Raw genomic sequence first — 23,198 nt, 5'->3', positions numbered from 1 at the left:
AGTATCTGTATCTGTTGGTTTGGCGTAAGTACAATTATTATATCATACATATAATTTTTGTCTTTGCAAATAGTACATTGAGATTATGTATTTACAATAATGAGTTGCAATGCAAAGAGAACCTCTATTATGCTTAGGCATTATGGGCCGACTTAACATTATTGGCTTACAGACTACTTAACACTAAGAATTATGTCATAGTTGAACAGTAGTCTGGAAATTATTTAATTTCCGAAGCTATAGTGCCTAATAAGTGTTTAATGTGTTGATTTGGGTCAAAATGTATTTGTATTTTGAATGGAACCAACTGAGTTCCCGCTGCGCCTGCGCAGATGTGCGGGGGTGTAGGTCGAGCTGGGGCACGAGGAGGCGGGAGTGTTTTGAATGTAGTGAGGAAGCTGTGAAACATGGGATCAGGAAACTGGCGTTCACGGCGGCCTAAGGATTAATATAGGCCTCACTTCCTAATAGGAAGTGTCGTAACTGTTCCTGGTGAAGAGTGAGGGAACGTGATTTATGTGACCACCGTAATAAAGTGGTAAAATAAGTGTATAATAGTAGGACCGGGGGTGACGGGTGTGCCGCCATGGAATGTGTCCAGGGGAAATTACCCGTGAGTTAATCCTCACTCATCGGTCTCAGATCTTAATGGAGTGACCTCTAATGTGTATAATAATTATGAGACGTTAAATCGTCTTGTGAATGGTAATGTAATCAGTGATAATAACATTAAGTTAAGAGAATGCGGGAAGTGAAATAAATCGCCCTGCTCCGAGTGAACGCGTGGTTCTCGTCCCGAGGGTAGCCAAGTTTTATGGAATCACGACTTCTAAACCGGGACAAACCAACGGATACCTCGTCCTGCTGGAATAAGAACCGTGTCGGTGTAGCAGGACATCGAAATGAGATGGTGAATGGAGGAAATAAGGAGCATCAATCACCCACAGTTAAGTAACCTTTCTAGTTATAGCAGACTGATGCTGGCCAGTTAGGTATGTTTTAATTGGATAGGTTATGGGTGATCTAGCCACATCAAGTGACCACCAGAGAATATCTGGTAAATGGTGGGATTATGTACAAGTGTTTTTCCTTGATGGATATATCCATGTGTAACCTACCCCCCCTCCTTCATTCAGTTAAACTAATATAATCTATACAGTCCACAGTTAATTAGTAGCGCCGTACCTGAGGGTGCTACCCAATTTATACTGGTCTCGGATAGATATGGATAAGATTGTGAGGGTCGAGGGGCCACCTGCAGTGACCAGAGGTTTTACCTGGAGTTTACCTGGAGAGAGTTTCGGGGTCAACGCCCCCGCGGCCCGGTCTGAGACCAGGCCGCCTGGTGGATCAGAGCCTGATCAACCAGGCTGTTGCTGCTGGCTGCACGCAAACCAACATACGAGCCACAGCCCGGCTGATCCGGAACTGACTTTAGGTGCTTGTCCAGTGCCAGCTTGAAGACTGCCAGGGGTCTGTTGGTAATCCCCCTTATGTGTGCTGGGAGGCAGTTGAACAGTCTCGGGCCCCTGACACTTATTGTATGGTCTCTTAACGTGCTAGTGACACCCCTGCTTTTCATTGGGGGGATGGTGCATTGTCTGCCAAGTCTTTTGCTTTCGTAGTGGGTGATTTTCGTGTGCAAGTTCGGTACTAGTCCCTCTAGGATTTTCCAGGTGTATATAATCATGTATCTCTCCCTCCTGCGTTCCAGGGAATACAGGTTTAGGAACCTCAAGCGCTCCCAATAATTTAGGTGTTTTATCTCCGTTATGCGCGCCGTGAAAGTTCTCTGTACATTTTCTAGGTCGGCAATTTCACCTGCCTTGAAAGGTGCTGTTAGTGTGCAGCAATATTCCAGCCTAGATAGAACAAGTGACCTGAAGAGTGTCATCATGGGCTTGGCCTCCCTAGTTTTGAAGGTTCTCATTATCCATCCTGTCATTTTTCTAGCAGATGCGATTGATACAATGTTATGGTCCTTGAAGGTGAGATCCTCCGACATGATCACTCCCAGGTCTTTGACGTTGGTGTTTCGCTCTATTTTGTGGCCAGAATTTGTTTTGTACTCTGATGAAGATTTAATTTCCTCAGGTTTACCATATCTGAGTAATTGAAATTTCTCATCGTTGAACTTCATATTGTTTTCTGCAGCCCACTGAAAGATTTGGTTGATGTCTGCCTGGAGCTTTGCAGTGTCTGCAATGGAAGACACTGTCATGCAGATTCGGGTGTCATCTGCAAAGGAAGACACGGTGCTGTGGCTGACATCCTTGTCTATGTCGGATATAAGGATGAGGAACAAGATGGGAGCGAGTACTGTGCCTTGTGGAACAGAGCTTTTCACCGTAGCTGCCTCGGACTTTACTCTGTTGACGACTACTCTGTGTTCTGTTAGGAAATTATAGATCCATCGACCGACTTTTCCTGTTATTCCTTTAGCACGCATTTTGTGCGCTATTACGCCATGGTCACACTTGTCGAAGGCTTTTGCAAAGTCTGTATATATTACATCTGCATTCTTTTTGTCTTCTAGTGCATTTAGGACCTTGTCGTAGTGGTCCAATAGTTGAGACAGACAGGAGCAACCTGTTCTAAACCCATGTTGCCCTGGGTTGTGTAACTGATGGGTTTCTAGATGCGTGGTGATCTTGCTTCTTAGGACCCTTTCAAAGATTTTTATGATATGGGATGTTAGTGCTATTGGTCTGTAGTTCTTTGCTGTTGCTTTACTGCCCCCTTTGTGGAGTGGGGCTATGTCTGTTGTTTTTAGTAACTGTGGGACGACCCCCGTGTCCATGCTCCCTCTCCATAGGATGGAAAAGGCTCGTGATAGGGGCTTCTTGCAGTTCTTGATGAACAGAGTTCCATGAGTCTGGCCCTGGGGCAGAGTGCATGGGCATGTCATTTATCGCCTGTTCGAAGTCATTTGGCGTCAGGATAACATCGGATAGGCTTGTGTTAATCAAATTTTGTGGCTCTCTCATAAAAAATTCATTTTGATCTTCGACTCTCAGTCTGGTTAGCGGCTTGCTAAAAACTGAGTCATATTGGGACTTGAGTAGCTCACTCATTTCCTTGTTGTCATCTGTGTAGGACCCATCTTGTTTAAGTAGGGGCCCAATACTGGACGTTGTTCTCGATTTTGATTTGGCATAGGAGAAGAAATACTTTGGGTTTCTTTCGATTTCATTTATGGCTTTTAGTTCTTCCCGCGATTCCTGACTCCTAAAGGATTCTTTTAGCTTAAGTTCGATGCTTGCTATTTCTCTGACCAGTGTCTCCCTACGCATTTCAGATATATTGACCTCTTTTAGCCGCTCTGTTATTCTTTTCCGTCGCCTGTAAAGGGAGCGCCTGTCTCTTTCTGTTTTACATCTACTACTCCTTTTTCTTAGAGGAATAAGCCTTGTGCATACATCGAGTGCTACCGAGTTAATCTGTTCTAGGCATAAGTTGGGGTCTGTGTTGCTTAGTATATCTTCCCAGCTTATATCGGTTAGGACTTGGTTTACTTGGTCCCACTTTATGTTTTTGTTATTGAAGTTGAATTTGGTGAATGCTCCCTCGTGACTAATCTCCTTATGTCGGTCTGGGGCTCCGCGCATACATGACTGAACCTCAATTATGTTGTGATCTGAGTATATTGTTTTTGATATGGTGATATTTCTTATCAGATCATCATTGTTAGTGAAGATGAGGTCTAGTGTATTCTCCAGTCTAGTAGGCTCTATTATTTGCTGGTTTAAATTGAATTTTGTGCAGAGATTTAAAAGCTCGCGTGAGTGTGAGTTTTCATCAGAGCTGCCTCCTGGTGTTATTACTGCAACAATATTATTTGCTATATTCCTCCATTTTAGGTGCCTTAAGTTGAAATCCCCCAGGAGCAAGATGTTGGGTGCAGGAGCTGGAAGGTTTTCCAGACAGTGGTCAATTTTTAACAGCTGTTCCTGGAATTGCTGGGATGTTGCATCCGGAGGCTTGTAGACTATCACAATGACTAGGTTTTGGTTCTCGACCTTTACTGCTAAAACTTCCACTACATCATTTGAGGCATTTAGCAGTTCTGTGCAAACAAGTGACTCTGCAATGTACAGGCCAACCCCCCCCTTTTACCTGTTCACTCTGTCACATCTGTATAGGTTGTAACCTGGGATCCATATTTCGTTGTCCAAGTGATCCTTTGTGGGTCTCAGTGAAAGCCGCGAACATTGCCTTTGCCTCTGCAAGCAGTCCACGGATGAAAGGTATTTTGTTGTTTGTTGCTGGCTTTAGACCCTGTATATTTGCAAAGAAGAATGTTATCGGACTGGTGGTATTGTTGGTACTGGGGGGGGGATTTTTTTTCCGGCATTAGTATCTGTATCTGTTGGTTTGGAGTGGAGGCCATCGACTGTGGTTCCACTCCAGGAATGACTGGATTTGGTGTACGATTTCTGCCATTTCCTGCCAGTTTTTTTTCCTTCCTGGCACTAAAAAACCTCTCCCTCTTGAGTGGCTGTGGCTACCCAGGTTTTCCCATGGCCTGGATGTTTTGTGTCTTTTTGTCCCCTTTAGATGGTATGCCTGGCAATTTAAGTTATAGCACAGTCTTTCCTGTACTGAAGAGGTACACATTTCAGGGTGAAAAAGCTTACAGGAAGGGAGTTTGCATTTTCCTGTTGTCATATGGGCATGGCATTTTCTAGGGTGGTCATAGTTGCACGTCCCATCTGTTTTTCCAGATCTCCCATGCCAGCAGATACCAAGTGCATAGTATGTGCACAGGCTTGGTTTCCGCTTGCCTTGGGTTTCTGTGACTGTATTCCCTGTTGGTGCATGTTTCCCTGTCTTACTTCTATCCTCCCTAGCACCAACAATGGAGCTCCCACCAGTTGTTTTTGGTAATTTATCCTCACTATTGCTATTGGAGTCCTCTTGTTTGCTATTTCCTGCGGTATTTCTAGTTTGCAATATTGGTTTTATCTTATCTTTGACTACACTTGTTTCCCTACTATGGCTCCTATCCCCTATGAGGTCATTTATATGTATTCCTTCCTGCGTATAATTCCCGACTACCTGGACAAAATCTCCAGCTTCATCATTACTGTCTCCCAGGACAGTATCTCCCGCTTCACCATTTCTGTCTCCCAGGACAGCACCTCCAGCTTCACCATTACTGTCTCCCAGGACAGCACCTCCAGCTTCACCATTACTGTCTCCCAGGACAGCACCTCCAGCTTTACTATTACTGTCTCCCAGGACATCACCTCCAGCCTTACAGTTTGTGACTACATGGCCAGTATCAAGGGCAGTACCATTCAGCCCATACTTTTTATGTTCCCATCTGTTGTAGAAAGCTTCCAGGTTTTCTATGAAAGCAGCTTTGATGTTATCCTCTTTTAATACCCTTGTGATTTTAGTCCACAGATTTTCCTCATTTGGGCATACCCAAAAACACTTCTCTGTTTTAATACTGCTTGTAGCTAGTTCTGGGATATCTGCACAAGGGGCGTGACACCAATTTCCACAAAAATGACAATTTATCCATGTTGAGGCCCGTTTGTTTGACTGACCACAGACTACACACAGCTTCATAATGATTTGAATGGTTGATTTACTGCAATTCTACTAGCAAATTCTTGAATATTATATTAATAACCTTAAATGAAGCTCTAGCTATTTGTATTTCTGTTTCTAACTCTTTTTGTATATTGGACAGCTTACCGTCACGTTCCTGATTTATAATGTTTGTGTTTATAAGGGCGCCTACAACCCCATCCGTTTACAGTCTGCTTTATTGTCCAACGAAACTGTTTGAAACCAGTCCCGGGTTCGGACCAGTCAAGGGTTCGGACCAGTCAAGGGTTCGGACCAGTCAAGGGTTCGGACCAGTCAAGGGTTCGGACCAGTCAAGGGTTTGGACCAGTCGATCTGCTCTGATCAGTGGGTCACTTATTTAAAACATACTGGTCGGTGATTTGAGCTAACACATGAAGGATCTACTGGAAATTATCTACCCGAGTAATATGTGATTTGACTGATACAAAAGTATAACTTGCGTGTTGAAGAGCCGGTGATATCTGGCAGCTCCTACAATGACGAACGGTCACCTCCTTGTTTATCAATCGCTGTATCTGGCTTTTCTATTTTTTTTTTTTTTTTTTTTTCCCCGTCTCCACCGCAATAAATGCTATATTATCACTATAGTTGACTGGTGCAAATTTTGGAGGAAGGACGCTTTTTCTGTAGTAATAATTGCTTCTCGTTGTGTATAATGCGACCGCTGGTAACTACAGGTTATATGAAATTCACAGTAACGTCTGGTATTTCAAGAAAAAGAAACTAATGAAAGTCACTCCACTCCACTAAGTACCATTATAATACTGGTTAGTTGCTACTACAACACTGTATTCTGCTATTCACTGGTATCACTAGATTATATGCGAGTACACTAGCAGGCCAGGAAGATTATTAAAAACAGCTGACCTGTGGTAAGTTTCTGGCGACTTCTGGCACCTTCCTCTATAGGCTTATCCCTTCATTTACAAATTCACCTGTTTTCAAATGACACTTTAGCCTTTATCAACAATATACTAGGGAGCCACTGTAGTATACACTATACACTATGTATACTCAATGATATCAGGGAGACTTTCTTTCCTCTGACATGAAAAGTTCAATTATTATTATTTTTTTCCACACGGGACATAGGCCTATGATTCCCCTCTGGCAGTAAACTCTGCTACGCAGTGCACACTAATTCTCCTTTTTTGACTCAGTATATAATGTTTTCCGCCCAAGATTGGTTCCAGGCGCTAGAGGGATGTATCGTATAGGATTAATGACACAAATTAAAGTTCTAGCACGTAAGAGCGACCGTGAAACACGAGAAAAACCGGGAGCACATAAGCATAGTTATCAAACATTACGTGGAAATTATCCTAAGATATGTAAATAAATGGTTCAGAGAACCGACAAGTTGGTAATTAGACACTTGTGCAACACTTGGGAATCTTTACTGAGGAAACGTTTCGCTACACAGTGACTTTATCAGTCCATACAAAGGAGAATGTTGAAGATGCCCATGTGTTGCACATGTGTCTTATTTATCCTAAGATAAGCCAAAAACGTCTGACAGAGAGAGAGAGAGAGAGAGAGAGAGAGAGAGAGAGAGAGAGAGAGACAGAGAGACAGAGAGACAGAGATGTGAGAGATTCAATACGTCATCATCAGTTTCTTCTAGGTTTACGGAAAGCCTGTTGTTGCTGACTCAGTTGGGAGGAACAGTTGAAAACTCACCTATATGTGGTTGCAAAAGTCGAGTCTCAGCGCCTGACCTCACCTTTTCGCTTGTCTTTACTGGGTTCACTGTCTCCTGGTTTCGAGAGTATTAGCGCACCCCTTCTTAAAGTTATGTATTGATCCTGCTTCTAGTCACGAGGGAGCATTCACCAAATTCAACTTCAATAACAAAAACATAAAGTGGGACCAAGTAAACCAAGTCCTAACCGATATAAGCTGGGAAGATATACTAAGCAACACAGACCCCAACTTATGCCTAGAACAGATTAACTTGGTGGCACTCGATGTATGCACAAGGCTTATTCCTCTAAGAAAAAGGAGGAGTAGATGTAAAATAGAAAGAGACAGGCGCTCCCTTTACAGGCCACGGAAAAGAATAACAGAGCGGCTAAAAGAGGTCAATATATCTGAAATGCGTAGGGAAACACTGGTCAGAGAAATAGCAAGCATCGAACTTAAGCTAAAGGAATCTTATAGGAGTCAGGAATCGCGGGAAGAACTAAAAGCCATAAATGAAATCGAAAGAAACCCAAAGTATTTCTTCTCCTATGTCAAATCAAAGTCGAGAACAACTTCCAGTATTGGGCCCCTACTTAAACAAGATGGGTCCTACACAGATGACAGCAAGGAAATGAGTGAGCTACTCAAGTCCCAATATGACTCAGTTTTTAGCAAGCCGCTAACCAGACTGAGAGTCGAAGATCAAAATGAATTTTTTATGAGAGAGCCACAAAATTTGGTTAACACAAGCCTATCCGATGTTATCCTGACGCCAAATGACTTCGAACAGGCGATAAATGACATGCCCATGCACTCTGCCCCAGGGCCAGACTCATGGAACTCCGTGTTCATCAAGAACTGCAAGAAGCCCCTATCACGAGCCTTTTCCATCCTATGGAGAGGGAGCATGGATACGGAGGTCGTCCCACAGTTACTAAAAACAACAGACATAGCCCCACTCCACAAAGGGGGCAGTAAAGCAACAGCAAAGAACTACAGACCGATAGCACTAACATCCCATATCAAAAATCTTTGAAAGGGTCCTAAGAAGCAAGATCACCACCCATCTAGAAACCCATCAGTTACACAACCCAGGGCAACATGGGTTTAGAACAGGTCGCTCCTGTCTGTCTCAACTATTGGATCACTACGAAAAGGTCCTAAATGCACTAGAAGACAAAAAGAATGCAGATGTAATACATACAGATTTTGCAAAAGCCTTCGACAAGTGTGACCATGACGTAATAGCGCACAAAATGCGTGCTAAGGGAATAACAGGAAAAGTCGGTCGATGGATCTATAATTTCCTCACTAACAGAACACAGAGAGTAGTAGTCAACAGAGTAAAGTCCGAGGCAGCTACGGTGAAAAGCTCTGTTCCACAAGGCACAGTACTCGCTCCCATCTTGTTCCTCATCCTCATATCCGACATAGACAAGGATGTCAGCCACAGCACCGTGTCTTCCTTTGCAGATGACACCCGAATCTGCATGACAGTGTCTTCCATTGCAGACACTTGCTGCAAGGCTCCAGGCGGACATCAACCAAATCTTTCAGTGGGCTGCAGAAAACAATATGAAGTTCAACGATGAGAAATTTCAATTACTCAGATATGGTAAACACGAGGAAATTAAATCTTCATCAGAGTACAAAACAAATTCTGGCCACAAAATAGAGCAAAACACCAACGTCAAAGACCTGGGAGTGATCATGTCTGAGGATCTCACCTTCAAGGACCATAACATTGTATCAATCGCATCTGCTAGAAAAATGACAGGATGGATAATGAGAACCTTCAAAACTAGGGAGGCCAAGCCCATGATGACACTCTTCAGGTCACTTGTTCTATCTAGGCTGGAATATTGCTGCACACTAACAGCACCTTTCAAGGCAGGTGAAATTGCTGACCTAGAAAAATGTACAGAGAACCTTCACGGCGCGCATAACGGAGATAAAACACCTCAATTACTGGGAGCGCTTGAGGTTCCTAAAACTGTATTCCCTGGAACGCAGGCGGGAGAAATACATGATTATATACACCTGGAAAATCCTAGAGGGACTAGTACCGAACTTGCACACGAAAATCACTCGAAAGCAAAAGACTTGGCAGACGATGCAACATCCACCCAATGAAAAGCAGGGGTGTCACTAGCACGTTAAGAGACCATACAATAAGTGTCAGGGGCCCGAGACTGTTCAACTGCCTCCCAGCATACATAAGGGAGATTACCAACAGACCCCTGGCAGTCTTCAAGCTGGCACTGGACAAGCACCTAAAGTCGGTTCCTGACCAGCCGGGCTGTGGCTCGTACGTTTGTTTGCGTGCAGCCAGCAGCAACAGCCTGGTTGATCAGGCTCTGATCCACCAGGAGGCCTGGTCACAGACCGGGCCGCGGTGGCGTTGACCCCCGGAACTCTCTCCAGGTAAACTACCACTCCCCCGTTCTAACATCCATGTGACTTTTATGTATTTTCAACATCCATCTGTGTCCTCGTGTTCCCGTTTCCTCTCTCTCAAACAGTGTATTCCAGTCCACCTTTCTTTCTTCTAATGTAATCAGGTTTAGCTCCCTTAATCTCACTTCATCTTGCATACCCTTCAGCTCCGGTATTAGTCTAATTGTAAACTTCTGCACTTTCTCTAGTTTCTTGACATACCTGAAAAGCTGTGGGTTCCATATTGGTGCTGTATAGTTAAATATGGGCCTAACATATGCTGTATACAGTGTCGTGAATGACTCCTTGCTTAGGTTTCCAAAAGACAGACATGCATTTACTGCAGCAGTTTGTCTGTTGATGTGTGCTACGGGCAATATGCTTGGTACAATGTTCACCCCAAGATCCTTCTTGAGTGAAGTAAGCAACTTTTGCCCCGGATCCTGTACTCTGTCTGCAGTCTTTTTTGGCCATCCCCAATATTCACAGCCTTACAGTTGCTGGAGTTGAATTCTAGTAGCCATCTGTCAGACCAGATCTGTAGCCTGTCCAAGTCCATTCAGTCTTTCAGGGTCCTCACCTATTTGTATTATGCTCATTAGTTTCACATAATCTGTCTATCTCTGCTGGGGTTTAGGCAAAGGGGTCCACCTTTAATGTCAATGTAAATAACTCAGTTTACCTTATTCCTACTGTATATCCTTTGATTGTAACTACTTTTCACACAGTTGAGTTACTTAGCTTTTTAACTTTTAAGGTTTGAATAGTAAGATATTACAAAGAACATAACGGAAATGTCACTTTGACTTTTTAGGGTTATCCTAGTTATTCTACACATATGCTGCTATGTATGATAAATTATGTACTTGTATTAATGTGTAGCTGTATCTGAATATACTAATCGTTCCGTTTCTCCTATATAATTCCCGCCCTGATGTGTGAAATATTTTTCAGGACCCGGACTCAAAGCTCACCAAGGCGTTAGGTTTACTGGCCCTTAACAACCCCAACAAAAGTGGAACACTTCATCATCTGCTATAATGTGGTACAATATTATTCCTTCCTTTTCCCTGGTTGTTGGCGCTCTAGGCCTCCCTGCTATATTAATAGCTGGCCTTCATAAATTAGCCTATGATAACGTGAGTATATAATATTTCTAACTGTTATTTTAAATCAAACCGGAATTTCTATTTCCAAAAAAACTAAAATTACATACACTGTACTTAATTTCTAGGAGGAAACTCAGTGTTTTTTATTGTTATTTTAGACCCTCAAAGATGATGTTTTAATGTAACATATGCTAGCCTTCAGTCTGCAATAAATGAAAACAGTTAATATTTTTGAGCAGAAAGACATAGTAACTACCTGGAGTTTACCTGGAGAGGGTTCTGGGGGTCACCGCCCCTGCGGCTCGGTCTGAGACCAGGCCTAGTGGTGTATCAGGGTCTGATCAACCAGGCTGTTACTGCTGGTCGCACGCAAGCTGACTTACGAACCACAGCCTGGCTGGTCAGGTACTGACTTTAGGTATCTGTCCAGTGCCTTCTTGATGACAGCCAGGGGTCTGTATAATAATAATATTTCAGCGCGATACAGTATGTTTGTATAGAGATGGGCGACATTTAGTTGTAATAAAGTTGGTAGAATTACCGACAATATGTAAAGTAAAAGGACACAAGTGCAACTAATGTGACATTTTATTGTGGCAATGTTTCAGCTTTATCAAGCTGTTACGGCTTGATAAATCTGAAGAGCGAAACGTTGCCACAATAAAATGTCACATTAGTTGCACTTGTGTCCTTTTACTTTACATTTAGTTGTGCATGCAGAAAGCCAATAGTTATGCAGAGCAATTTTGCATTGGTATTTTTGTTCAAATGCTGTTTTAAAAAATTATTTCATACTTAATATATGTATATTGTTTAGTAATGTCTCATAAATTATATCACATTTTGCTATTAATAATTTAATATTTGACATATTTATTTTTACACATATGTTGTTATGAATGATAATTGTACTTAGGTAGATCTGCACTTAAATAAACTTAATTCTTGAATAAATTTAATCATTTATCACATCTTGTTATTACAGTTGTACAAGCGAGAGCTAATCAATATGGACCAAAGGTTCTTGTTCTTGAGGGATGAGCGCCTCACTGGCAACGCTTACAAGGCAGTTGTGAGTCATTTTGTTGTTTCTTTCAGGTTAATCTTATGTGCTCTTGTCAATCTAGTATATTAGCTTATTTCTTAATACAGTATTTGTGGTGAATCTCGAGCATTAGCACTTAAACCCGAAGTTGAGTCGTGGAGATTCTCCACGACTATGGTGCTCTTCGCACCTACTCCAAGGTTGAGGGACTGATTACCTCATCTTCTGTACATAGTTCTACTGTCAAGTTATGTCCTGGAATTTGTATTGATAAAGCCACTGGATGGTGAAACGTCTACAATAGTTACCCAGATGTTGCACGTGTCTTAATTTCACGTATGTACTGTATTTGTGACGGCCTTCATATTTAGTATTTGTGGTAATTTCCTCTTACTGTGGTATTTTTATTTTGCAGGGTCTGGAGGGCATTCCTGATGAAGAGCCATCTGAATAATGAGTCCAAATAATACACACTGTATATAGTATCATAAATTATGGAAATGAAATCTTTTAATAAATGATAGTTGCTTATATTTGTTTTCATGAGCCATTAATAAAGTCAGAGGGGAATAATGGGATATACACGTGTAAAAAATTTATTTTACACTATGTACAAATTAGTCTCCAAGCTGAATGCCAAAAAAAATGCTGCATGAAACATTCAATTTTTTCGTTACTCGTGAAATACAGAAAACTACCTAAATTTGAGATTTTATTATGCTGTATGTAGCTGGTTCCCTCAAGGGAGGTTCCTTGATGCTGGTGAAGGGCTCTTGATCCAGGGAATTGGATCTGTGGTATGGTTCCCTGAATTGAGCCCGAATACCTTCCACCCCCCCCCCCTTACATGTGCTGTATAATTCTACCAGTTTAGTGCTCCCCAATAATTATGATGATTACACACAGCTGGTGTGAGACTATCTAATAGAAGTGTTCCCTTTTCTTGGATCAAACTTCAATGCCTATTTCCCCAAGTGCTGTATGACTCCTGTGGGTTTGGTACTACATACATTTTATTATCTACATGGAGGGAGATACTGAAAACATAAGGGTTATATAACAGTGAATAGGAGGCAATAAGGTTTGATCCAAGAAAGTGAAGGGCAAGTCCAATTCCTTGGCTCAAGAGCCCACCAGCATTAAGGAACCTTCCTTGAGGTGTATTCAGAAGTAAAGCAACAATCTTAAGACTCCAAAACCAACATTTGTTAGTAATACAGGTACTATTAACTGACCTTGTTTAGGCTTTGTTTTCTTGCATCACTTTTCAAGTACATGTAAAATCGGGGGAAGCACTAAACCTGTAGTGGTCATATGGGAAATGGGAGGTAATCAGATTTGGATCTAGAGCCCCTTAAGGGCATATACATAAATTTTGCTTGAGTAAACTGATGAACTAGATTTATAGTTAATGAAAGTCTGATATCCATCCTTCATTACTGTATCAAGCTTTAATATCTACCTCTAAAAAAATACATTAAAGTAATTCTGACATTTTTAAAGTTTAATATTTTTTTTTTTTTTTTTTCAACAATTCGGCCGTCTCCCACCGAGGCAGGGTGACCTAAAAAAGAAAGAAAATCCCCAAAAAGAAAATACTTTCATCATCATTCAACACTTTCACCACACTCACACATTATCACTGTTTTTGCAGAGGTGCTCAGAATACAACAGTTTAGAAGCATATACGTATAAAGATACACAACATATCCCTCCAAACTGCCAATATCCCAAACCCCTCCTTTAAAGTGCAGGCATTGTACTTCCCATTTCCAGGACTCAAGTTTCAATTTATTAAAAATAAAATGTAGTTCTTAACAAAATTAAACTGTCATCATTCCTCAGTAAGCATAAAATAATATTCTGTACTACACATTTTCACAGGAAGGTTTTTAAAATTAAGAAAAAGAATATTGTATAGTCTGATTTCTAATTAAGCAGTTTCTCTGCAATCTTGAAAGCTTTAAAGGTAGTATATTCTATATTCTGAGCACCTCTGCAAAAACAGTGATTATGTGTGAGTGTGGTGAAAGTGTTGAATGATGATGAAAGCATTTTCTCTTTGGGGATTTTCTTTCTTTTTTGGGTCACCCTGCCTCGGTGGGAGACGGCCGACTTGTTGGGAAAAAACAAAAAAAATTATTCCAGAAAGCACAACTATGCAGAAACAAGTGTAAGATGTAACAAATTTTCATGCCAGATGCCTCGATACTAGCGAGGATCTCCCGATACAAGCTATTTGATCTATCCTCCCTTGGATTGAATCCAACTGCCTCTCTTTCCTCCAGGCACCGTATGACCTCTATGGGTTTAGAGCCTCTTCTACAAACATATAAGATATTAAAAAATAAGCACTAAATCTATAAATCAAGAACTGCTCTTGCAACAAAGTAATGAACCATAATGATTCTTTACATTCTAGACAAATGTTTTGGAAGTCAACCTAATCCTCCTGCTGCAACAGTGTAGCTTTTTTTTTTTTTTTTTTTTTTTTTTTTTTTTTTTTTTTTTTTTTTTTTTTTTTTTTTTTTTTTTTTTTTTGTAAGATGGGGGGCTTTAAGAGATGGCTGTAGATCAAGAATTACAGAATGTGAAGAATGAAGATGTGAGAATGGTAAATGGATTAAGAAAGGTATTACAAAAACATTAAAGTGATTTACTGCTGTACATGTGATTGATAGATTTTATTCAGATTATTAACCTAGAGGATTAGTACATATTTACATTGGAGTCCAATCCCATTTCACAGAAGGAGACCCACAATGGTCAGCTAATGCCCAAGTAACTGTTTATTGCTAAGTAAACAGGGATAACAGGTGTAAGGAAATATTACCAACGTCTCCACTTATGCCAGGATTGAATTCGGGTCCTTCAGACGAGAGTCAAAGGTGCTACCACTTGAGTCACTGGAAATAGTGCCATGAAATTTAGGTAATTTATAGGCAAATACATATAGGGAAACACTCAAAGAGATCAATATTTGAAGCTATGATTTTCCCTAATTCATTAATACAGTATTACATTATAAAATAGACAAAGGAAAGTAATAAAGAGAAGTTTACTATGGAGGTGATCTACAGTGTCAAGAACTGGAAAATGAGATAATTATTATATTCAGGATAGTGCTTAATCTGTATGGATGATTACACGAGGGAAAAAAATTAGTGCAAAGGCTGGACTCCCTTGTTAAAGAAGTTAAAATTGGTGCATTATTGTTACACGACACAGAGGTCATACAGCACCTGGGAGAATGGAGGCAATCAGGTTTTATCCAAGGAAAAGGAGGATAGGTCCAATTCCTTGGATTAAGAGCCTCTTGCCAGCATCAAGGCACCCATTTTCCAGCCAAGACAGGACTCGCAGCAATGGTTTCAAGTCAGAAAAATTCAGATTCAGGAAGGATATAGGAAAGCATTGGTTTGGTAGTATATTTGTGGATGAGTGGAACAAACTCCCGAGTACTGTCATATTATTATTATTATAATCAAAAAGAAGCGCTAAGCCACAAGGGCTATACAGCGCTGCAGGGTAGGGAAGGAAGCGAGGGTATTGGATGGCAGAAGGGAGGAGGGATGATCAGCAGGTTACAGAAAACAGTGGGGCAGGGGATAGTACGGGGGTAGAGGGTAGCAAGAGATTGAAGTAGAAAGGGCTGAAGGTATCAGAATTTGTGAAGTAAGTCAGTTGTTGTCAAAAAGTCAATGAGAGAGTCCGGATGAAAGATGGGTCCATCAGCGAGAAGGGAAGGTAAAGAGAGAGCAGCGGAGCGAAGACGACAACAGAGGTAAATTGTGCGTGCTCGTTGATAAAGTGGGCAGTCCAAAAGAATGTGGCTGACTGATAATGGAGCTTGGCAATTCTCACAGAGAGGAGCAAGACGCCTCTCCATGAGATATCCATGAGTAAGACGAGTATGGCCAATGCGAAGACGGGAGAGAGTAGTCTCCCAACCTCGACACTGGTGATAAGAAGACGGCCAGTAACCTATACTCGGTTTAATAGATTGAAGTTTGTTGCCGAGCATAGTAGACCAACGTTGTTGCCAACGGGTGTGAAGGTGGGAAGATATTGCAGCAAAATAGTCCGTAAATGGAATACCTCTATAAGAAACTGGTAGGTCATGTACTGCTGACCGCGCAGCAGTGTCTGCCTGTTCATTGCCCTGTACGTCAACATGACCAGGGACCCAACAAAAAACAATATCTTTATGCTTGGTAAAGATGCGGCGTAGCCAAAGTTGGATACGGAGGACTAAGGGGTGAGGTGTATCAAATTTTTGTATAGCCTGTAAAGCACTAAGGGAGTCTGAGACAACCACAAATGATGACACAGGCATAGATGCAATACGGATAAGTGCTGTAAGGATGGCATATAATTCAGCAGTAAAAATACTAGCCGAAGATAGTAAATGCCCTTGTACGACGCTGTCTGGAAACACTGCTGCGAATCCTACGCCGTCAGAAGACTTAGAGCCATCTGTGTACACAGCAATGGCATGAGAATGAGAGTGAAAGTGGTCAAGAAAAAGAGAGCGGGAAGCGACCGTAGACAGTTGGGCTTTCGAGCAAGGGAAGGAGAAAGAAAAGACTCGAACAGCTGGAACTTCCCAGGGGGGTAGGGAAAAGTGAGATGCTACATGTACATAGAAAGGTGGTAGTTGAAGAGAAGACAAGAGCGAATGAAGGCGAAGAGAGAAGGGACGGAGTAAACAGGGGCGGCGAACAAATAAAGAATGTCTACTAATATCAGTGACCATTCTATAAATGGAAGGATTGCGGAGATCATGAGAGCGTACATAGTAGCGCAGGCAATGGGCATCACGGCGATCGGATAAGGATGGAACGTTCGCTTCTGCATAGAGGCTCTCGACAGGGGAAGAGCGAAAAGCACCAAGGCATAAACGTAATCCTTGGTGATGAATGGGGTTAAGGCTAGAGAGAGTAGGAGGAGATGCCGCTGAATAGATCTGGTCACCATAATCAAGTTTCGATAAAATAAGGGTGGAATGTAGGCGAAGGAGGGTTCGACGATCAGCTCCCCATGAAAGATGAGCAAGGGTTTTAAGAAGGTTCAGCCGGCTGTGACAAGTTGCCTTCAGAGAGGTAATGTGAGGTTTCCAGGATAACCTACGATCAAAGAGGAGGCCCAGAAACTTGACTGTATCACGTTCAGGGATACGGGAGCCATAGAGGTACAAAGGATGATCGGAGATGACAGAGCGTCTAGTGAAAGTGATTTGGTGGGTTTTAGTGCTGGAAAATTTAAACCCACGTGTGGTGGCCCAATTGGAAACACAGTCGACTGCATGTTGGAGAGAAACTGTAATGAGGTGACAGTCAGCACCTGCACAGGCAATAGCGAAGTCATCAACATAAGAGTGATGACCAAATATTTGATGGAAGACTAGAGGCCAAATCATTAATAGCAAGGAGAAAAAGTGTTGTGCTCAGAACACATCCCTGGGGGACACCTTCAGCTTGGATAAAGTCCGGGGAGAGCACATTATTAACCCGAACACGGAAATGCCTGTCAGTTAAAAAGTTCTTAAGGAAGGATGGTAGATTGCCTCGAAGGCCTAAGGAGTGGGCTTGGGCTAAAATATTATACCTCCAAGTTGTGTCATATGCCTTCTCAAGGTCAAAAAATATGGCAATAACCGAGTGGTTATTCGCAAAGGCATTACGAACATACGTATCCAAGCGTAGTAAGGGGTCTATGGTAGAACGTCCCTTACGAAAGCCATATTGACGAGTGGAGAGACTGTTGTGTGTCTCTAAATACCACACTAAACGTCTATTTACTAGGTGTTCCATTACTTTGCAAACTGCACTGGTAAGAGCAATGGGATGATAGTGGGAGGTTTCATGTCCCGTAGTGCCTGGTTTGCGGAAAGGGAGAACAATGGCGGATTTCCACAGCTGTGGAAGAACTCCTTGTGACCAAATAAGATTGTAAAGGCGTAATAGGACTGCAAGGGCTGACTGATGTAAATGTTGTAGCATACGAATATGAATGTCGTCGGGCCCAGCTGCCGATGATCGACAAGCTGAGAGTGTTGCCTCCAGTTCTTGAAGTGTAAAAGGCACATTATACTGTTCTTCTCTGAGAAAAGAAAAGTCCAAGGGTGCTAACTCTCTGGCAGACTTTGAGGAAAGAAATGAGGGGCATAGATGGAGTCCCTGAGAAATATGGACCAGATGATTGCCAATTTCATTGGCAACATCTAGTGGGTTTGCTATATCAACACCGGCAACCCGCAGAACAGGAGCCGGGTCAGGAGAATATTTACCACTCAGTTTTCGTACTTTTTTCCAGACTGCACTCATAGAGGAAGCAGAGGTGATGGTGGAGACAATCTCGCCAGCAAGTGCGTTTAGCATCACGGATGACACGGCGAGCGATCGCACGCTTCTGTTTAAAATCAAGGAGTCGCTCTGTGGTTCTATTGTACCGGTACCTGCCCCATGCAGCGCGTTTCAAACGTACTGCACGAGCACAAGCAGGAGACCACCAAGGCACGCATTTCTGAGAATGCCTGCCCAAAGTTTGGGGTATAGAATGAGAAGCTGCGGTGAAAACGGAGGACGAGAAGAGGTGTAAAAGCTCATCAATAGAAGACGAAGAAGGAACCTCTTTAAAAAGTTAGGTGTGAGTAAAGGTTCCAATTTGCCCGATTAAATTGCCAGCGTGGGGTGCGAAGAGGTGGCGAATATGAAGGGGAAGTAAGAATGATTGGGAAATGATCACTGTCATGTAAGTCCGGGAGAACAGACCAAGTGAAGTCTAATGCGGCGGAGGAAGAGCAGACTGAGAGATCGATGCAAGAGAGAGTATGAGTCCGAGGATCAAAATGGGTGTGAGTACCTGTATTTAAAACATGGAGGGGGTGGGTGGCAAGAAAAGCCTCTAACTGAATTCCACGGGAATCACAGTGAGACCCCCCCCCCAGAGGAAATGGTGGGCATTAAAATCACCGAGTAACAGAATCGGTGGCGGTAATGACGAAACAAGGAAGGCAAAATCCGGAATAGATAATGCCCGAGAAGGAGAGAGATATAAAGAACAGAGCGTATACCACCTATGTAAGTGGATACGGGCTGCTGTGTAATGCAGTGAAGTATGAACAAATAGCTGATGGTACGGAATATCAGTGTGTAGAAGAAGGGCACTTTCATTAAAGGTCCCATCAGGAAAAGGATCTGAAGAATACAATAAATTATAGCCTGAGATGTGAGAAATAACAGCAGAGTGTAATTTTGGTTCCTGTAAGCAAACACCAACAGGGGCAAACTGGGAGAGTAACATCTGAAGCTCACCCCAATTACCCCTGAGGCCGCGTATATTCCACTGTAAATAAGCCATGATTGGCAATGATAAAGATACTTGAAATCCGCAGGTAAGGGTTCCTACGGACTAGAGGGGTTAGAAAAGTCCACATGCGGAGGCAGTGGAAAACGTTCAAGCAGCGAAGGAACGGTGCACTGTGAAGAAAGGAGTTGCGCAGATGGAGCAGAGGAGAGAGAAAGAGTGGAAGGTGGATCAGTGTCCATTGATGGTTTGGTCTCTGCAATATATTCAGAGATTGCTTCAAGTGTTTCGGAATTCAGAGACGTCGTATGGGAGACAATATTGGGAATGGTAGGGGGAGGATGAGTAAAGATTGGAACTGTATTGGACTGTACCAAGGTAGGGGGGGGCGAAAGGGTGGAGGGAACTGGAGAAGCGTGGCAGGGGACAGAAGAGGCAGGAACCTGGGAGGTGGCAGAAGAGGAAGAAACTTGGGAGGGAACAGGGGAGGAAGGTACAGTACGAGGAGGAGGGTGAACCTCTATACTTGTAACTGAGCCAGTGAGAGGGGAAGAACCAGGGACAGAGACAGGGAGGGTAAAATGAGGAGGTGGAAGATGGGTAGGAGGTGCTAACGGACCTTTTTTTGACTTTTGAGAAGTAGAGGGACGATTGGGAGGAGGTGTCGTACGAGGTCTCGTCGATACTGAGGCTTGTGAGAGAGAACTCAAAGAAGCGAGACTAGACTGAGGCGTTGAAGTAGGGACGTCTGAGCCGAGGACAGCAAAAGGATTAGATACAGGAGTGATTATGGGAGAGGTAACCACAGAGGTGGGTGTAGAAGATGGGGTACCAGAAGTGGGGGGACGTTTTGAAACACGGGAATAAGAAACACGTGGGAGTTTCCCTTGGAGGCGGAGATGAGAAACTGCCATGGCATAAGGGGGACCTTCTGTCTCTTTGAGGTAACGGATTTCCCGCTCGTTTAAATAGACTTGACAACGGCGAGAGTACGAAGGGTGAGCCTCATGACAGTTAAGGCAAGAGGGAGATCGATTGCAAGACGTATTAGAATGGTCATCGGCACCACAGACTGGGCATTCGGCGATAGATCTGCAATATTTCGCTGGATGGCCAAATCGCCAGCAATTTCTACACTGTTGTGGTGTAGGGATCACCTTTCGAACTTGTAACCGATGTCCTGCTATATAAACTGAGGATGGGAGTTCTCGGCTGTCAAAAGTTAAACGAGCCACATTGCTAGGGTATCGTCTCCGCCCACGGGCAGGAAGAACGTAAGTGTCTACCTTGAGGATTGGGAGATCTTGGAGTTCCAGCTGTTCAAGAATGTCAGTGCCACATGTCTGGAAATTTTGTTGAACTATGGTATGGGGCAGAATGACGGTACCACTACAAGAATTGAGGGAATGATGTTTTTCAAGAGTGACAGGAACAGTATCGATATGGGAAAGACAAGAGAGCTCATGAGCCTGGGTAGCATTCTGTACAGTAATGATGCGCGTACCGCTCTTAAGAGCATGAAAAGAAATATCTTTACCAACATGGCGTAGGAGTGCCTTGCCAATACTATGGTCAGAAAGATAGGCAGTAGAGGAAGTCGGTCGTAAAGTGAAGAATTTAGTCCATTGTTCAGTCTGAAAATGAGCGTGGAAAGGTAGTGAAGGACGTGTCGATCGTTTCTGAGAAGAACGAGAAGGTGGAGAAGTATCATCAGCAGGTAATTGTCGTTGGCGTTTAGGCGTGGGACCAGAGTTGGTCCGACGTGGAACGGGTCGGCGATTTGAAAATTGCCGCACCGTAGAGGGAGAGGCCGGAAGCATAGTCAGAGGAGAGCGAAGGTCCGATAAATCGAAGGAGTCAGTCGAGGCCTCAGTACCTGAAGCAGGTGAGGAAACAGCACCGGCAATAGGTACAGAGGCATGAGGAATGTCTGAAGAGTGGTCCAAAGACGAGGCGGGGTCAGAACGGGGTGCGGTATCAAGAAGGGGCCCGGGGGTAGTAGGTTCATGGACTAGGGCTGCCATGGTTAGGTTACTTCTTTCTTTTTGTTTTTAAGAAAAAAAAAGAAAGAAGAAAAGAAAATAAAAATAACAAAAGAATAAAAAAAGGGGGGACTGGGGAGGGATAGTTCCTAGGAGGAATGAAAGGGCCAGAAATCTCCCTCCGCGCCCAAGAGGACCTCAGCACCGCAAGTAGAGCAGATGCAGCATGGAACCCGTGCCATACCCTACCCATCATGCTAGTAAACTAACAATCCGGGATAGCAACCTCACATCTGCCGAGCTACCTCGGTGGACAAAAGAGAGGGCGGCCGGATATCCGCCACAAAGCATACCTCCTTCGGCCACCACCCCCGGAATCCGAAAGGTGGCTTCCAGAGAGACACTCGTCGCCCGAAAGACACCCAAAGCTACTCCGGGATACCGGAGAGGGATCGGGACATCCCCAGGCGATCCAGATTCCACGGCAAACTACGCCACCGCTAAGAACCTCAACGGAATGGGATGAACCCCGGTATCCTTTCCCCTACCTAGGAACTAGCGCGCCTGTGGGAGAAATCCCAAAGGACAAAAAGAGGAAGGGCAAAAGGGAGGGGTGGGGAGGAGGAGGAGGAAAGGAAAAAGGGGAGGATGGGATAGGGGAGGGGAGATTGGGGGGTAATTAGGTTCGGTCTGAGGAAGAAGACCAACAGGTTAATTCCTCAGACCAAGAGCCTCTTCACCACGCCAAGGAGCCCCCCTTGAAGAGGAGTACTGTCATAGAAGTGAAAACATTGTGTAGTTTTAATAATAGGTTAGATAAATACACGAGTGGGTGTTAGTTGGACCTGACTAGCTTGTGCTACTAGGTCAGATGCCGTGCTCCTTCCTTAAGTGGAAATGACCCAACTAGGTGGGTCACTGGTCTAAGCCAGGAGGTGACATGGACCTGCTTTGCATGGGTCAATAGGCCTGTTGCAGTGTTCCTTCTTTCTTATGTAAGAATGTAAATGTTGTGATGATAAAACTTCATTTTTCATAGTGTTATCCTAAAGCAAGTGCTTTAATGTTAGTGAAGTTCTCAAATTCAAGGAACAGAACTGTTCTTCCTTTCTTGGACCAAACATTACCTACCATACCCCGGCTGGGATTGAACCCGCGGTCAGAGAGTCTCTGACTGCGGGTTCAATCCTGGCTGGGGTATGGTTTGTTTGCAATCGTGTCATTACGATTTTGTGAGTCAAACATTACCTACTATTTCCCAGGAACTATAAGACCCCTACAGGTGTAGCGATTTCCCTTGATGATGATGATAATACATCCTGTTATTTAATGAGGAATAATGTGCAGATACTAGTCTCGCTACACAGATATACCAGATGACTTCCTCAAATTTAAATCATTATAGTATTCCTCTAATTTTAATTACTGCTTAATTATGTACATATTTGTAATTAAGCAATAACTGACGGACTTCTTTTAGAAGAGCATTAATTTTTATTAAAGTAGTATATACATACATGTTATATACAATGGTTGACGAGTTAGCACTTATGTGAATATAATAAGAGCAATGTACTCCATATAAAAATAACTGGGAAAGTGGAAGACAGTTTTATTCAAAGTCACCCCACAATAATATTGATCTTTTCAAAATTATATTTTAGACTTAACTGTATGATACACAGTATTATCATTTTACATCTTAAATTATATAATCCAACACAACATAATACTGCAATTATAAAATATTATAGATACTGATAGTCATAAGGATAGTTCTAAAATGACTAGAAATTTCAGAGGAAAAAGAACGCTTGAGCCACATTTAAGGCCATTCTTCAAAATTTTATTTGTATATCTAAGCTACAGGTATATTGCATTGAAATTTGAAGGTATTAGCATGCGTGCTATACTACTGAGTGGAGGTCATTATTATAGTTTAGAAAAGTATTTTGAGATACCTGTAGGGTATAATTGAAAAATTAACCTTAAATGTGGCAAACATTTACAATGTTTTATGATAATAAGAAAGGT

General features: G+C 42.8%; 2 protein-coding genes across 5 annotated transcripts in view; both read left to right on the top strand.

Annotated features, from left to right (window-relative positions):
* LOC128690837 (uncharacterized) overlaps positions 1-23,198 on the top strand; it is a 480,921-nt gene that overhangs the window by 383,782 nt on the left and 73,941 nt on the right. The window lies entirely within an intron of this gene.
* On the top strand, positions 10,700-12,405 carry ND-MWFE (NADH dehydrogenase (ubiquinone) MWFE subunit). The gene is made up of 3 exons (XM_070088583.1): positions 10,700-10,859; positions 11,815-11,901; positions 12,290-12,405. Exons 1-3 carry the CDS (start codon positions 10,761-10,763, stop codon positions 12,326-12,328), a joined length of 225 nt encoding a protein of 74 aa, XP_069944684.1. The 5' UTR covers positions 10,700-10,760; the 3' UTR covers positions 12,329-12,405.

Source organism: Cherax quadricarinatus, chromosome 1 (genome assembly GCF_038502225.1).
Source record: "Cherax quadricarinatus isolate ZL_2023a chromosome 1, ASM3850222v1, whole genome shotgun sequence".
NCBI classification, from domain to species: domain Eukaryota; kingdom Metazoa; phylum Arthropoda; class Malacostraca; order Decapoda; family Parastacidae; genus Cherax; species Cherax quadricarinatus.
Note: the sequence above shows the minus strand (reverse complement) of the source record. Positions and strands in the feature narration are given on the sequence as shown.

Bases quoted from the DNA above. Each gene is read 5' to 3' on its own strand.
- ND-MWFE (XM_070088583.1), top strand. From the start codon at position 10,761: ATGTGGTACAATATTATTCCTTCCTTTTCCCTGGTTGTTGGCGCTCTA. The intron at 10,860-11,814 runs GTGAGTATATAA...TTGTTATTACAG, and splicing joins ATAAATTAGCCTATGATAAC to TTGTACAAGCGAGAGCTAAT. The intron at 11,902-12,289 runs GTGAGTCATTTT...TTTATTTTGCAG, and splicing joins GCAACGCTTACAAGGCAGTT to GGTCTGGAGGGCATTCCTGA.